Source organism: Poecilia formosa, unplaced genomic scaffold, assembly GCF_000485575.1.
Source record: "Poecilia formosa unplaced genomic scaffold, Poecilia_formosa-5.1.2 Scaffold133, whole genome shotgun sequence".
Lineage (NCBI taxonomy): Eukaryota > Metazoa > Chordata > Actinopteri > Cyprinodontiformes > Poeciliidae > Poecilia > Poecilia formosa.
In genome coordinates, this window is record NW_006800072.1 from 244,258 (window position 1) to 260,948 (window position 16,691).

Genomic DNA, 16,691 nt, shown 5'->3' on the forward strand with positions numbered 1-16,691 from the left:
CAACAAACATAAACACGGGAAGACAGCTGTGAACTCTGGTTTAAATGTGTGACAGTTGGGATTAACGATACATTTTGCAATCGTTAATTATAAAACGATTGTTTTTCAATCGTTTTAAACAATCGATTGTCTAAAGCTGACTGAAGTCTAAAGCAGTCAGCCTCAGACTGCTTAAGAGACAGTCTGAAGCTGACGTTCTTGCTCGCCCTTTATTTTGAAACACCAAAACGGAAACGCAGCTAACGTTTTAGGTGGCTTTGTCGCCGCTTGTCTAACAGATCGCCCTGTCTGAGTTTGCAGCTGAGTGGGCCACAGCACCGCGGCTCTATTATATAACTTTAATGTACTCACAGCTTTTTCACGGCGCATAGGGGCGATCATTGCACCGCAGATTTTGTCGATTCTTTATGGATTAATCCTGAAGATCGGGAGCGACTGACTTTTATTTCTCTTTCTCCCCTCTACGTCCCCCTGCTGCTGACGAGGCGCATTAAAAGTTGCCGACGGATCCAAGAAGCGGCGCACAGCGACGGTGTTGGGTCTTGAGTAAGAAATATCGCAGAGAATGTTTTCCTGTCACACGGACAGAGACGTCGCTACTCACTCTTCTGCTATTTCAGCGCGAAACATCAGCGCAATAAGAAGTGGGGCTTATTCTACAGCTTGATCCGGTGGACACTGCGTTATTTCCCACATGTTTATTTCTGAAACAACTTGCTCTGACGGGAGATGACCTAATCGAGGGAGTTTTCTCTCACTACAGGTAAGGACTACTTTCAGGTGCAACTACTTTTTTTCTTGTTTATCTCTTGCAGCATTAGTGGGGGCGGGGAGGGTAAAAACCTTGTGGTTCCCGTCGAGTAGGCCGACGAGGAGCGTCCACGGTGGTGCGTGACAAGCGCGCTGACAGCCGAGCACCGAGTGGCACAGCTAGAAACAGAGAGGCGGGGGTGGGGGGAGCCTCACGCTACTAAAGCGAACTAAATCAGTCTTATTATGGAGTTCCCACTAAAAATGATAACAGCAGCTTTGAATGTTTGTTTTGCTCCTTCTTCAGGCGTATAATCGAGTGCAGTTTCCTTCACAGCCAACAGGTTGCACTAATCATAAAAAGCTTGTCCTGCTCGGTGGAAAAGTACAGTATGGGAAGTCAGGAAACCTCGAACTTTTTAAAGCAGAGGTTTTCCGTGCCACCCCGTCAAATATTGTTTTTATAACTGTTTTTATTATTATTATTATTAATTTATTTTTGATTTAAATAATTTATTAATTTTAAATTTACTAACTTTTATTTTCCAAAAGCGCCATCTCCATGTTTACTTATGTGTATTGCTATTTGAAAATTTAAAATTTAAAAATCTATTTTTAAATTTTATTCTCCCTATTTTCCCTTTCGTTAGTTCTTTAAAACCAGTTTTTTTATTTACTTATTTGTTAAACCTGATTTTCCAAATGTGCTTACTTATTTTTCTGAAAATGCTATGTTTGTTTAAATTTATATATTTTTAGCATGTATAAAGTATAGTTATTTGTCAGCCTTTATTTTCCTCAAATGCCAACCTTTCTATTTTGTTTCCTTAAAATAACAAAAACAAACAAACAAACAAAAATATACTGAAGGGCTACTCTCATTGTCTACCTTACGAGAGAAAAAGCAATAATCTCCATATGGAAAAAGTTATTTTTTAATTTAAGTTGGGTCACGGACAATTTATTTCTGTTTTTAGCTCAGTGGTGGTACAGTTTCAGCTCAGCGTAGCTTCATATTGTGAACTGAACTGTCTGCATTGGGGTAAACAAAACCAATCAAACTCCAATCATTTCAGACATACTGATCTGTTTTAAGCTAGTTGGTAGTCTGTCGTTATTAGAACTGCACAATATATCAATTTGCAAAATTAATCTGTGTAATATAGTAATAGCAAATGTCTATCTGGATATTTTTTGAGGAAAAACCTGATATGCAAATAATAATATATTTGGCCACTTTGGTGGACTTTCACTCCCATTAATGCTCCTAAATGCTTAAGTTAACAAAGAGTTGTGAGGATGTCATGATGATGAGGAAAATGAGAAAAGAGTGATAAAATTGTGCCCTAGTTACAACTGATAGTGACATTACATATTCAACAAACGTATTGAAACTGAATGTCTGAGTATCAGACACTTTAGTATGCAGTTGTCATGAATCAGAGAGGCAAGGAGAGACAGAATGACATTCAAAATGTGCACAATATGAAGAAGAAAAAGTGGCATAGGCATTAAACAGGTACAGTTTAACAAGTAAATTTATGGATGGTCACTACCTTTCCCGCCGTTCGTAGAAAGACTGATTTTCAGGACATAAAACGTCCAGGCAAATTTATAATGGTATTGAATGAGAAATGTTTGCCTTTATCTTTGTGCTATTTCTGCTTCTTGATTCGCCACCTTAAACAGTTTGTACTCGACTGCCTGTGTTTGCCAACAGAGCTAGACACTCGCTAAGGCCTTCAGCAAATGCCCAGCGGCCCCTGAGTGGGTTAATCTCTTCCAACAGATGCGTGCTGTTGCACACACGCTCTCTGTAAGCGGGACCGTCAGCAGTTTTACTTGAAAAGCAAGTTTGTGCCTGGGCATGTCTTTACTCTTAAACCAGAGAAGGGGACACCGTTCAAATATATGACATGCACATTTTAGTAATTTCTGCTCCGTAAAAGGTTGTGGACCCATTTCCTACTCTTAACTGTCATGTTCTATTGTTGAAGCAGTAGCAGTGCTGTAGTATTTGTTTGGTTTTCAAAAATAAAATGGATAAAAGAACACCCATACAGTAGAGTAGTTTGCACTATTGAACTGTAATGTGACAAATTATTAATATTCTAGTGAGTTTTTCTACCGCAGATGTCATTGCATTCATTAATATCACATTTATTTTATGTGACTCATCTGTTTATTGTTAATTTTGTTTGCAGAATGACGAGATGGATCAGGGTGGACCAAAGCACAACGGTAATCGGAACGACAACCTTACATTTGCAGGGATCAGACCTGAAGTAGGCAGAGATTCAGTCAACACATCTGGTTTACTGCTTCAACCCACAATGCATCTGCCCAGTCCTGGGTCTGCGAACCAGAGCACAGTGGCACCGAATGGACAAGGGGGAACCAAAGACCAGGGGGAACTTGGAGGCCTTTTTGAATCAGATAAGGAGGGTAAAATAAGCAGAATGCACAAACAAGAGCAGGATATATTCAGCTATGGGGACAGTTTGCCTTTGTTGAACCAGAGTACTTCTGATGTCGACCAGACGTCCACCTCTGTCATTAACACGTCAGAAACCTCAGTCCTGGGGAACCTCCCTTTGCCTGACCTGTTCCCTCAGCAAATTAAGCAGGAAGGGATTTTCTCTCTGGATAAGGAATTAGGAAATTATGGTGGACAAGCAGGTGTTGGTTCTTGCAGTCTGGATGGGAGCACTGCTCAGCTAATTGATGATGCAGATATCTGGCAAGACCTGGACCTTCCGAACTCTCTGCCAGAAATCAGTGCTTTTGAGTTGGATTCAGAGGTGGCACATTTGGATACCATCCTCCAGGAAAGCGGCAGCGGTGGTGAAAAGTCCCTATTGGGTAATGGGGCCAACTGTATTGGTTTGAACGGCACAGAGCAGCAGCAGCTGGTACAGCAACATCAGCTTCAACAGCAGCAGCCACCGGGAATGCTTTCCAGTGTTGTCATCAAGGAGGAGAAGGATCCTGACTTCATCCACATCCGTACCCCTGGTGTGGTCAAACAGGAGAAGCAGGACAGTGTTAGTTACTGCCAGTCCCAGTGTCTGCAGAGTGGCATGAGCCCTCTGCATGGGGTGGGAACCATACCGTCTGCCATGAATGTTGCCACGGGAAGTGGATACCACTACAGAGGCAATCCTGGGACAGCGGGCTTGCAAGACCAGAAGCCTTTTGGCACATACTCAAACTTGTCAGGAGTCGGGGAGAGCTGGATAAGCGGGAAGAGGTATGGAGAAGCCTCTGGGATTCAGAGCACCAGTGATGGCCTTCAGTCTGGTGCAGTTTTGGGGAATTTTCCTGTCGGCTTTACAAGGTATGAATCAAATTTTTACTCCACCCGACTTCATTTCCCTACCTTTGCTTTATCTGTGTTCCACAGAGTAGTTTGAATTTGCATTTATGAGCATCAAGAAGTTTTGATTTTTCAAATTGCGCTCAATTTAGTGCGTTTTCCAGCTTTCGCTTCAGTCTGTGACATTCTTTAGCAAGAGAAGTCCTATCACTCCTGGGGTGCATGGCATCTGGCGCTTATCACCTCCCAATGGGCAGACCTAGCTAGAAACACATTCTTCTGATTTATCCCCATTGTGTCACATTTTAGGAATGCCAAAGTTGAACTTTAAGACCTTTTTTTCCTTTAGAGGTCAGACATGGTTGGAAAACTAGTTGAAGTGTTGCCAGATTAGAAGGTGGCTGGAGAAAAAATGTTGAATGTTCAGTCAAAGAGACATTACTCTTTAAAGAGGTTTTGTTGAGTATTTTTGTATTCTAAAGATTTCATAATTCCATGAAACTGTCCAAGTGGAAGGGACTTGCTATCAAGGTGTGTTTTCAGAACATTTGTGAAAATGCATCATGGTGGAGCTTAAACACAGAGGAAATGAGAAATGTGAGAAAGTTGAGAGCGTGCGGCTCAGTGAGAGGTGTCTGGTAGGCACACCTCACTTTCAGCCCTGAAAGTACCATCTGATAACTTGATGAGCTTCAAAGCGGAACATTAAAAAAAAAAATAGAAATGAATTTTTCAGGCTTCATGAGCCTCTTGTGTATCCAAGTTGAAGAGGGTAGATAACTAGATGTTGTTTGATCAATGCTGGGTGAATCACTACAGCCTCGTTTGCAAATAAGTGGTAGATGAACAAAGGACTCGGCTTCTGCTGATGCTTCACTTTCAGACTAATATGGTGTGTCTAACTTCCTGATCACAGGTGTAACAGCATGCTTTGTTACTTTATACTGTGCCCCTTTGATGCATGCATGTCAATGATGTGCAAGGCGGAAGCCTCACAATGCAAAAAATAAAAAATCCAGAACTCACTGGAGGGAGTATAAATCCTGTTTGGCCTCTAAACTCCTTGGAATTCCCTAGAATTTGCTGCAGGGTGTCGATGGGGAAAATATGTCTGGGATTCCCTCCTGGACCTGCAACCCCGTGACACAATTTCAGATAAATGAAAGACAGTAGTTAAGGGCCAACTTTCAGCATTCAAGTTTCCAGGTTTATGCCCATAAATTCTTTTTAAATTCCTTTTAAATTCCATGGAAAGTTTTCAAGTTAAAAAATCCAGAGAATTTTGTTAATCCCCTTCAAAGGGATACGTTTCCAGACATTCAACATCGCAATGTCTATATAAACATTTACAGGGAGAAAACCTTACTTCCTGATCTGTTTTATTATATTTTTGCATTTATGATGTCTTCATTCAGAGCAATGTGGGGTTGAAGTCAAAGTCCTTGTTTGTATGCACAAAGTGGATTCTGATTATTGTATTTCAAGGCTGTTCAAAACATTCTTGAGACATGATACACTACCAGCTCCCTAATCATGGGAAAATGCATATTTATCAAAACTTTGCTTATTTAGTTGAAACCTAAACTGGCTGTTATATTTTGTTCTCTAATGCTATCATGCTAGTTATATAAAAGTCATGAAAATGATCATTTAACTTGCGGAAACCACATTTAATAAAAATGAGTGAAAGGCACTAGCCAGGTCATTTATAGCCAGAAATATTTTCAGACAAGTTAGTTTAGTTCTTGCAAGTGCTACATATGTGTTTAAGCTTTCCTTCTGCCAGCTGACCGGCAGTGTGCCTCCGTTGGTGTGGTAGGTCCAGTGTTGCATCATTCTAAACACTCCATACAACCTGAGAAAACACCAAACACATTTGCACTTTCTGGCCTCTCATTACAAACACTTATAAAAGTTTTGATACTAATCTTTGAAAACCTTTGTATACCCGTATAACTGTAATTGATCAAAACGCCAATTGTTTGAACTAGTATATTGAGAATTGATGTTAAATGCTGCAATAAATAACATCACATGTCATAAATGTTTTTGAAATACACTGGATTTATCTCAAAGTGAGAATAAAAACAGAAGAGTGAGAAATCTTTATGTCTAGAAGACTAGCCACCTGAATGTGAATTTGAAACATTGGACGTAAAATTATCTTTAGTTTGTTGTCTAAGTACAGGGTGGGCCATAAGTTTCCATACATAGAAAAAAATAAACATTTTATATTGGACAACCGTTTTTATTTTTGGGGGACTCTGTGTAATCGCTGCACGTCTTGGACCACTTCATGGTTGATCTGGAACATTTCCAGTTTTCTGAAACTTGCAAATAAGTTTTGCCACAGTGTCGTGTGTGATCCTCGCTCCATGTTTTCTGTTAAAGTTTTGTGCAACCATGCGACTTCTTCCCCATCCAGCCATCAGTATAATTTCAATTCTTTGGTCTTTGGTAAAATGCATCTTCTTGGGTATCTGAAATATAAAAGAAATATACATTTTACATTCTCCTATGTATGGAAACTTATGGCCCAGAAACAGATTCATTTAACTAAACATAAGCCTTAGTTAATTAAAAAACAGCTTTCCATATTTTCATATATTATGTCAAATGAAAGTAAACTTTGCTGCTTGCCAATATCATTATTATTCCCATGACTTTGGTGTTAAGTGTTTATCCATTACTAATTTAAAAATATCTAGACTAGTGCTTAACTCTTCCCTGTAGCTGTGCTTTTTACATCATTGAGTGCCTTAACAGGACTTTGACTGGTGTGTGCATGTGTGTGTGTGTGTACTGAATGGCCACGTGTACAATAGTGTGAGGGTGCCTCTTGGTCTACAAACTGTCAACTGTTTTTAATTTTTTTTCTTCGCTATAATGACCGACAGTTCATTAAGGATTTAATTCAATACAGATGAAATATTCTTGCCGTGTTGCTTTAAACTTAGCACTGAAAAAGTATCTAAACAGGTTCTGCAAATTTGCTCTGCATTTAGAGCAACAAATCTTTATGTAAAACTGTTAAGTTTAAATGTGCATGGAAATCAAAATATGATTGTACCAATTGTATCCCTGATAAGCAGTCTTTTGTAGGAAATAAAAATGTGCAGTACACGCCTATTGTTTCCATCTAAGGATGAATAGAAAGCACTGCAGTCTGAGCGATGAAGGGACATGTTCCTCTGATTTTATAATTGTTTCTTGTCTGCATTCAGAGCTTGTTGTTCGCTTTGGTTGTGGGTCTGACTTGAAGCATCTCAGGCTGCATATTTTTACATGTTCCTGCTTGTATAGTCTGCAAGCTACTGAGATGTCATCTTGTTTCTGGAAGTCATGACTGTGTTGTAAGAGCTCATATGTTGTCGTGAGTCCAAATTTAACAAAAGTCTTTCAGTTCTGCATTTATTCACACATAACTTTTGTTTTTAAAAATCAACAAACCAACCTGATTAGTTGTTAATTATCTTACATCCACGATGTTATGATAATATTTGTTTTTGTGTAATTAATCTTTTTATATGGACATATTGTCATTTTATCTCAGGAACAGCAGATAAAAGGTAGATTAATCCCAGTGCTGACAAAACTAGGTCAGTGTTGTCTCTGTTAACTCACTTTCCTGGATTTGTAATCTGTTAAGATTATGCCAGTGCTAATCCACGTTGTTTGAGTTCCTGTTTACGGATATCTCTTGTTACTCGTTGGGCTACCCCACTTGATAGCTTTTGTTTTACTACATCTTACTTTTTAAATTGTGCTTTTGCTTTACATTAAGTCTCCAGTCCTTTTTCAGCTTCACATATCCACTTCGGCCTTTTTCGTATGTAATTTCTTTGTTTGGTTTAATTGTGAATAATAATGATTGTTCAGAAAGGAAGAATTTATTTTGCAGAGCTTTCTTAGCTGTGCATTTGATGTTTAAATGGTTTTCTGTGAAGTGAAGTGGAATATTTTATACTGCAGGAAATTATATTTTAACTTCATACTTGAATGGTAGCTTAAATATTTTAATGTAAATTTATTCATAGATGTTTATCACAAATTTTGTTCCTTCTCATTTTTATACCTTTTTGCTTATCTTCTCTTTGTGTATGGCACCCTGCCCTCCCCTCCCCTGTTTGAGCTGAGTCTTTGAAGCAGGCTTTGGCTAGGGGTCAGAGGTCATGGAGCCAAAGGAGGTTGCGGCCTTTAAGCAGCCAAGCTGTTGCTTTTTTAAGGTTGCTGTGGTGCCTGCTGGCTTGTTTATGCCTATATTGAGTTTTGTGTGCATGTCAAGGTCTGTCTAAAAGGTCACATGATGGATTTGACCTCTTTTACAGGATAGAGTGAGCCTTTTTTTTATTATTTCCAGAAATGCAAAACCGCAAACATGTTGAATTATTCAGTACATTTTTGGAACTAAGTGGTTTGCACTGTTATTAATGAGTAAAAATTATGGATCCAGCCTCTTTTTGTTTTTAAAAAAGTGTTTTAAATTTACTTATGTGCTTTGAACAGCATTCTGATTATGATTCATGTTTTTTATACTTTGAAAATGATATGAACCTTTAGTACTGTTTTCATTGCTGTAAGATGTATTTACTATGGATTTATATCTTCTATGTCATATAGCAAATCATTATATTAAAGAATTGGATATATGACGCAAATGTTCCTGTAATACCTCAATATAATTTGATAGTTGCGGCAGGTGTGTGTGACCTCTTCTACCATAGTTAGGTTGATGTGAAAAAATAAAAATATGCAGCCTGCTAAACTGTGATCGGATATGTCTGGAGTGAGCATAAATATAGCCCCGACCTCTCTCCCTCACTGTACTTCATAAACACGATTGAGCTTGTTGTGTTTGGCAACGGGTCAATCAGGAAACAGGAAGTGGGGAGTCTAAAGGCTGTAGTGGTTCAGTCTAATGTCCCCTCGCCCTCTTTACCATGGCAGATTGATAAAAGTAGTAAGAATGCTATGAGGGCACATTCACAGTCAATGGGTTATGCTGGCTTTCATATGATGGAAATATTACTATTTAAAACAGTGCAAGATTGCATCAGATCCCATATTTTCAGGAAATCCAGTGCTTGGTGCAGACAAGCTCATTTTTAAATTGGAAGACTCTTAAATCACGAAAAGAGACACCCCTGCTAATGCTTTTTACAAGGCAGTCTAAAAAATCTTTAGAGGTTTGTACATGTGACTGTCTCAGGGTTTTCCACAGGAAACTGGTTTTGTGGAGGTGTTAGTGGAAGTTGCGTCCCTCACACCACTTCAAATTCTTAGACTTTGAGTTGAAGCCCCCTTTACCAAATAGCTTATTATAACATTTGGGGCTCAAAAAGAGCAGAACTTTAGGACATTTGAACTTCAGTGATAGTTATGGTGTATTTTTACATGATCATTAGAGATCTGGGTCTTTAAATCTAACTTTGTTTCACATTTGTCATGATCCTCTATCCAGTTGTTCACCTATTTCCTTTCATGTCAGTCTGAGCAGGACTGAGTATCAAATTGTCTTCAGGACAACATGGTGATCTGTTATCTAATACAGTTTAATTTAAAAGACACTAAGACACATTAATTTTTGTATGTTTCTCTGTGCAGTTTCATAACTGAGGTATTCACATGTTTTTCACCTGCTCATTGAATCCCACGGCCATGTTATTCACTTTGTTTGTTCCACACACGTGGTCTTCCTTATTTGTAATATTTTTATATTACATGTATTATATAAAAATACATATTTTTGGGAGGGCTTAAAACTGCAGATTTGCTACTAATGATAGAGACAGAACGTTCCTTTCATGGAGGTCTGCTGCTAAATGCTGCTGGTTGTTTTCAATTGAATCCTTGGTGAAGTGATTTTTCCACAAACTGCAATTTTCATTGGCATGACTTGACCGTTGCCATTAAAAAGTACAATTAAGCTGTTCTCTGTGACTGGAAGAATGTGAATGGACACTTGTTTGTTGCAATAAACAACAAAACACTAGTTTTCCACTAACCATTGTACAGCTCATACAGAGGTAAAACCATCTCAACACTCCTCGAGTTACACTTGGCTGCAAGGCGACTTATTAATCAAAAGGTTTTTGAAACGGCTCATTTTCCAGACATCAACAACATTAAGTTGTTGCCAAAAACTGTCTGAGTGGATTGTCTTTAAGCTGTTGAACTGTTTCTTGATGCAATAAAACCCTAAATGGAAGTATACAAATGTGCAAAAAGACAGTTTTTCATAATAGATTCCCTTTAACAGTTATCTTGTATATTTTCCACCTCAATGCTAAAATGCCTCATATAAAAACGATGCTGAGCCGCAGAGTTCTTACTCTGCAGCAGAAAATTGTACTCTGACAGCAGGCTACAATAACAGTTACAGTTGATGTAATTTGGCCAATCAGACAAATTCATTCATTAATTTCCTATATTTGTTTTGTTATGCAAATGTGCAACTTTTCTTTTGCTATATGCTGAACTTTGTGCAACAACACAGATCCGTGGCACAGGAATTGGAGGCCTAAGGCTTGGTGTGTGGTTCAAAAATGAACTCAGTTTCGATCATTTGCAGCTCTGGTATTTCATCAGAATGAAAATCCTTTTTTTTTTGTTTTTAGATAATGAAATGGCACCATTGTGAAAAAAATACTAATATCCTATATTCCTTAAAGTTATAATTTCCAGCCTTTTATTTATTGTCCCCGTTTACTTATTTATTTATTTATTTATTTTGCATTAGCTTAATCCAGATTAGAAACCAACAAGAACACTGAGGAATTCCATCCTTATTACGATGCTGTCTGAGAGAAGTTGTGGCAAGACTAACAGGCGTTCATAATAACTGTGCATCATCACAAGTCTAATAAATTCTCCAACGTGATTAAACTTGCTTTGGCGATCATGAGTCAAGTGAGGGAATTTGCTGAAAGCAAAAAGGAAAAAAAAGTTTTCCTAGCAATGATTTCTACTTTCCTTTGAGTACAGTTGTGCTCTTCAGGCAAGTTGCCAAACTGCTATATTTGTATAAAACTCTACATGTTCTCTGTTGTGCTCGGCTTTTTGGGCAGTCAACTTTGAGGCTATGTGTCCGACTTGGCGAGAAACCTGTGAGACTAAAGGCGGAAAAAAAAATGTTTTCTCTACACACATTGCTTGCCCTCGCAGTGTTTCACGTTGAACTAAAGGAAAACTCGTCTGGGTGTGTCTGGGTTTGACAGCCAAAGTTCAGAGTTCAGCTGTTTGTTTTCCACTGCAGAAGCAGGAGGAGCAGATTTAAAAAGGGTTTTATTCCCGCTAACTGAGCTTGCACTTTTGATTATTTTATTTTTAAACCCAGTGCATAAAGTGTGACAATATGATTTTCTGCATAATTAAATCTGACTCATTGTGCCAGAATATAATTTTGTGTAGATTTCAGCACCTCGTAAGAAGTGTATCCCAACAGCATGTGAGAAAGAGTGTGGTCTGGATCAGGATTATGGGCTTTCTTTTCCTGCCCCTGCTGTTCTACAAACAAGGGTTAGGGAGTTTTCTTGACACATGATCGGCGTGAGCAGGATGACAGAGTTACCAAGGAGACTGTCAGCAGGGGGTCACGGGTTCAGGCCCCTTGAACGGCAACCTGCCACCTGTTGAAGTGAGAGCAACTTAACCAGTCCTTTTAGGCTCAGAGCCATTGTTCTTTTTATTTATCTTTGTGCAAGCTTGTGAAACCTGGAGACCATTTCCTGCAGGTGTAAATATCTGGGAATTGGATTGAAGCTTGAATGTATTTTCTGTTCTAGAAGTACTGAATGTCTGTATAAATGTGAGATGATTTTGGAGCTAGATTACTAAAGGAACCTTGTTTTTTGTTTAGATTTTCTTCCTTTTTTTATAGAACAAGTTAAGAGAAACTACCCTCTTTTACTGTCCAAAAGAAGACCTTAGCTTTTGTATTTATTTCAAATGGAGGTCAATTTATCTTTATTTATATTGTAATACACAACAATGCCAAAATTGAGTTGTCAAAGGCTGTTGTTTAAAGCCGAATAACAAATAAAAAATGTTTTATAGGAATAAACAGGCCAACGACCTGTTTATTAGTCACTTTATTTGTTTAGCTGCTCATATGTAATAAAAGAGCTTAGGAGCTTTTCATTGAGTGACACATATGTGGCATTTGGTCTTCCAGACAAACTCTGTGATGATGCACAAGTGAAATGTACACTTAGAAGTTGGCTGTGTTGACTTTGTGCTACACATTAAATGAATTTTTTGCTTCTCTAAATAAAATGCCTATTTTTATTATTTTATGAGAAAAAAAAATAGATCAGGCATAATATTGCCTACTACCAGACATCACAGAGGACCTTGTGCCATAGGTGAGTGAATGATTTACCCAAGCAAGGTAACTGTGTATGTGGGGAACAAACATTCAGGCTCTGAAGCTCTCAGCCTGTCTCGCGCTTTATGTAATCTTATGATCCGTAATGGCTCGTTGTAGAGAAATTGTGTCAGTGGCCTAATTTTGAAGTAATGTATGGCGTTTCAGTTCAGATTTGTTCAAGACCGTGGTTGGCAAAGCGTTTCTTCTTCTCCTTCTGCTGGCTGGTTGTCTCTGCCCACCTCAACATTGCTTCTGAAACCGAAATGGAAAACCGTTAAAAATTCAAAGCAGAATTTGCTTACAGTTTATAGGATGAGAAAGAAGCCTTTCTTGTAGACATATCTCTTTGTTGTTTGTGTAGTCATATGGTGCATAGTTTAGAAAAGTATGTTTGGAAATTACAGCAGCCATTAACTGACCTCTGTTGCAACGTTCTCTTAAAACGCAAAAGAAAATGCAGATTATATTATTTTTTTGGTTTAATTTGGTTCCACGATCTCCTAATGTACTCTATAAAATAAATGGAATTTAATAGACGTGTCCATCAGGCTTTTTAGGGAGATTATTCATTTTTTATTTTTTTTTTGTCATGTTCAGGACTTTTCAAAGCATAAAAGAGAATAAATATGCTGCAGGTTCCTTGATAGGGATAGTGGTTCTGAATTTGACTGAAAATGGATGCATTAGAGCATTATTCCCATTTACTGTATGCATCAAAGTGTACATGATTTCTATTAGATACAAAAACATGATTCATTTTCCTGGTTGTAGCACCGTTGTCTTGCAGCAAGATGTTTCTGAATTCAAGTCCTGACATGAGATCTTCCTGCATGGAGTTTGCATATTCTCCCTATGCATGCAAGGGTTCTCTCTGGGTACTCAGCTTCCTCCCACACTACAAAACATGACTGGTCGATTTTATAGTCTAAATTAGTCCTCAGGTATGAGTTTGTATGGTTGTCTGCCCAGTGTGTCTCTTTATGCCCTGCAAGTTGTACAGCAGAAAACGACAGAAAAATATCAATAATCCTTAACTTTTCCATATCTACAGCTAAAGCAACTGTAACTTTGACCAACAAGGCTGGATGAAAGTTTTTCTTGCTATGTGAAGGAGGGTGGTTCTCACTTTTAGAGAAATGCAGCAAAGTGGTGTTTCGTGGGGGACACATGGTCTCCATAAGAATTTATTTTAAAACATTTTCCTGACCTTGATCAGGGATGCCAATAATTGTAGAGGACGATGTATTTGTTTAAACTAACTTTCTTTTTAGATCTACAGCCATTTATTTTAAAACCCTGTCTCTCATTTCCTGAGCTTCTGAGCCTGTTCGGTTTGTCCAAACTGGTGGAGTTATGCGGGTCCATGTGTTCGTGTCAATACTGGTGGAGGCAGAAAAGGGCGTAGACTTTATCATGAATCGAAGCCAGCAGCTGCTCAACCCGCCTGGTCACTCACGATTGGCTAGTGTGTGTGCAAGATACAGATACAGTGATAACAATTGCACATGTTGTGAAAGGTTTTCATTCTATGTAGTCATATATGTATATATATATTTCCATTTTGCTTTTTTTTAATAGTCTACATTTCTTTTGTCCCTTTTTGCTCCTTCATTTCATTTATTGGTGTGGGAACATGGCTGACCTCTCAACTGGCACTCTGTCATCCTTTAAAATAGACGCTCCTCTATGTCTGAAGCTTGTCTATTTCTAGCTCTGTTAACAGTAAAGCCAAGGCCAGGCTTCATTTCTTTTAAAGATCTGCTTATGGTGCTTGTGGTAATGATACACATTTTTATGGATTATATCTCAGAAGTTTCATAAATTTATAGCTAAACAAGACCAGCGTCACGTATACTTAGTTATTGGTGTTCAAATTGTACTTTTCTTCTTTTTCATTCGGATATAAATTATACTATAATATTTCTAAAATAGTTATCTGATGTGAAAAATTTCAGATTTTCTATAATCTTGAGTATTAATGCATTCTGTTGATAAATCCTATGTTTATTAAAGTAGATATGCACACATTCAGGATAAAGGTGACTCTTAAGACTTGAAGATGTTTTGTTGACTAAAAAGATTTGTTCAAAAAGCAGCTAAAAACCCATGTGGCCCAAACTGGAAATGGGGTGGATTTACTTTTTATTTAATTTAACTTAATATTACCTTCTTAACTACTTGTATTTTGATCTGATATTTCTTATACCTGTCTTATGTTATTTTGTTTGCATTATTTGCCTTTAAGACATAAAATTCACTTAAGGTGCAATTTTCATAGTTTTTTTTATGATTTGGCTTTAAGACTTTATTGACTTAAAGTCTTTAAGCCAATGAAACAATAAAACAAAGTGATCCTGTTAAAATTCTAGAGATTAATTATTCTATTTCTATCCAAGTTTTTTATTGGTCTATTTTTAACCCTAACCCACAAACTCTACTTTGGTTTTCCTCTTGTTCATTAAAATAAATTAATTAATGAAATTTGTTGGCTGTCGTTTTGTAAACTTGAGGTTTGATTTAAATAATTTCAGACCTCGATAAAATCCAGATCGTGTGTGTATCTCTTAAGACCGAAGCACTTAAAGAGGGTGTACTTTTTTTTTCTTTTTTATCAGATCTACTAAAACAACATTACAGTTTTACTTTAAGTGAGCATTTTCAAAGAGTATGTCTTTGTTCTGTTGAAACAAAGAAAGACTAACAAAGGTTTGGGGCTTTACATCCAACAATCAGTTCTCGGTTCCTCCTTTTCCTCCCTGCTCTCGTTTCTCTCTTCGATTCCTCCACTCTTCCTGTCTGAGGGCTTCCTTTGCTGCTTTAAACCTACGTCACTGGCTTCATTGTGTTCATTCCCCTCATTCTCTCCATTTGTCTGCCTGAGCCAGATGTCAAACTGCAGTATAGATCTTCTGCTAGTTGTCAACGTTTCATTGCCCTTATGTGCCTCTTAATCTGCAGCGAAGCCAAGACTGAAACAGTGGTGTGTATGTCCAAGTAGGTTAAAGCACAGACTTTTCTCAGCAGGAGACACAGTTTCTTTGACTGCTTCTACTTAATTTTAAGCATGCTCGGCTGAGCAGCTTCACTTATTGCCAGCAATAAATCCAAGTCTCAGTGACTTTTATTACAGCAGTATGGTATGGGTTATTTACACTCACTTCCCTCCTCGTTTTCACCTGTTAATTTTATATGATAAGGAGAACGCGTCTGGTCTGTGTTAAGAGTTGTACTAAAAGGAACAAAGTGTGATAAACTTGTAGTTTTTCATATTTGTGCTTGAGCAAAAAAAGAAAGAAAAAGATTTTTGTGTGAGCAGTTTGGATAAAAGTGAAGTTTGAAGTGGTGCTAACCCACTGCAACAGGAAGAGCCTTGCATCACTGTGGTCATCACTCATCTCCTCTCGTCACTCATTGGCTTTCAATTCAAAGGCGTGGCCTCCATATCTTTAGAACTATTCTACCACACAGTCGGTAACTTTTTCTGGTGAATTGGTAGAACTTGTAGCTGCTTTGTCTTTGAATTTCTTTCTCCACAGGCTGACGTTTGCCAAGTTGTGTGTTTCCTACTTCAAGAACTGAAACTATTTAATTTTAGGCCTCGCTGATGCCTCTAACTCTTTATCATAAGAATTTACTATATCTTCAACTTCCATCTTTCCTCTGGGATTAATTTATTTAATAATGACAAAATGACCATTTTGTTAACTACAGCAATTTTCTCAAGTATTGGAAAAGCTGGCAAAGATTCGAAATCTATTTAGTTTCATGAAACAAAATCCAACATTTAATTTGACTGCATTTAGAGATTTAAAAAAAAGTCTACATTAATAAATAGTTTTTCACAAAACTGTAATTGCCACAGTTGAATGCATGAAAAAAAATGTAAAGAGAGCATTTTTCTGACATTTCACTTTTTAAAGATGATCTCAGGTTTCAGGAACTTTTAGTAATGCATAGCCTCCTGTTTCCCATCTGTGTAAATATGAGGTGATGGAGGCCTCATCCACATCAAGCAACAGCCTGTTTCTAAAACAAGTTCTCAGTTTCAAAAACACCTGCATCCCCACAGGGCCATTTTCAGAAATGTTATCAACAAAACACTATTTTTACATGTAAATGGCCTTAAACATGGAGTATGGGACACGGAGCAAATGAAGTTAGCAGCAAACACAAAAGAGATCAAGAACACTGCACAACAAAATGCAAGTCCAGTCTTTGGTGTGGAGTGACGATTAAGTCAAGCTTTTAATACATGCT

At 37.8% G+C, this 16,691-nt stretch overlaps 1 protein-coding gene across 2 annotated transcripts in view; it reads left to right on the plus strand.

The window, feature by feature from the left end:
- Positions 1-258: 258 nt before the first annotated feature.
- Positions 259-16,691, plus strand: part of LOC103144860 (glucocorticoid receptor-like) — a 60,113-nt gene continuing 43,680 nt past the window's right edge. For both annotated transcript variants that reach the window (XM_007562017.2, XM_007562018.2), the window contains exons 1-2: positions 259-763; positions 2,955-4,087. In XM_007562017.2, coding sequence (XP_007562079.1) covers positions 2,964-4,087 — 1,124 coding nt within the window. In that variant the 5' untranslated portion in view covers positions 259-763; positions 2,955-2,963. The remainder of the gene's footprint in view (positions 764-2,954; positions 4,088-16,691) is intronic.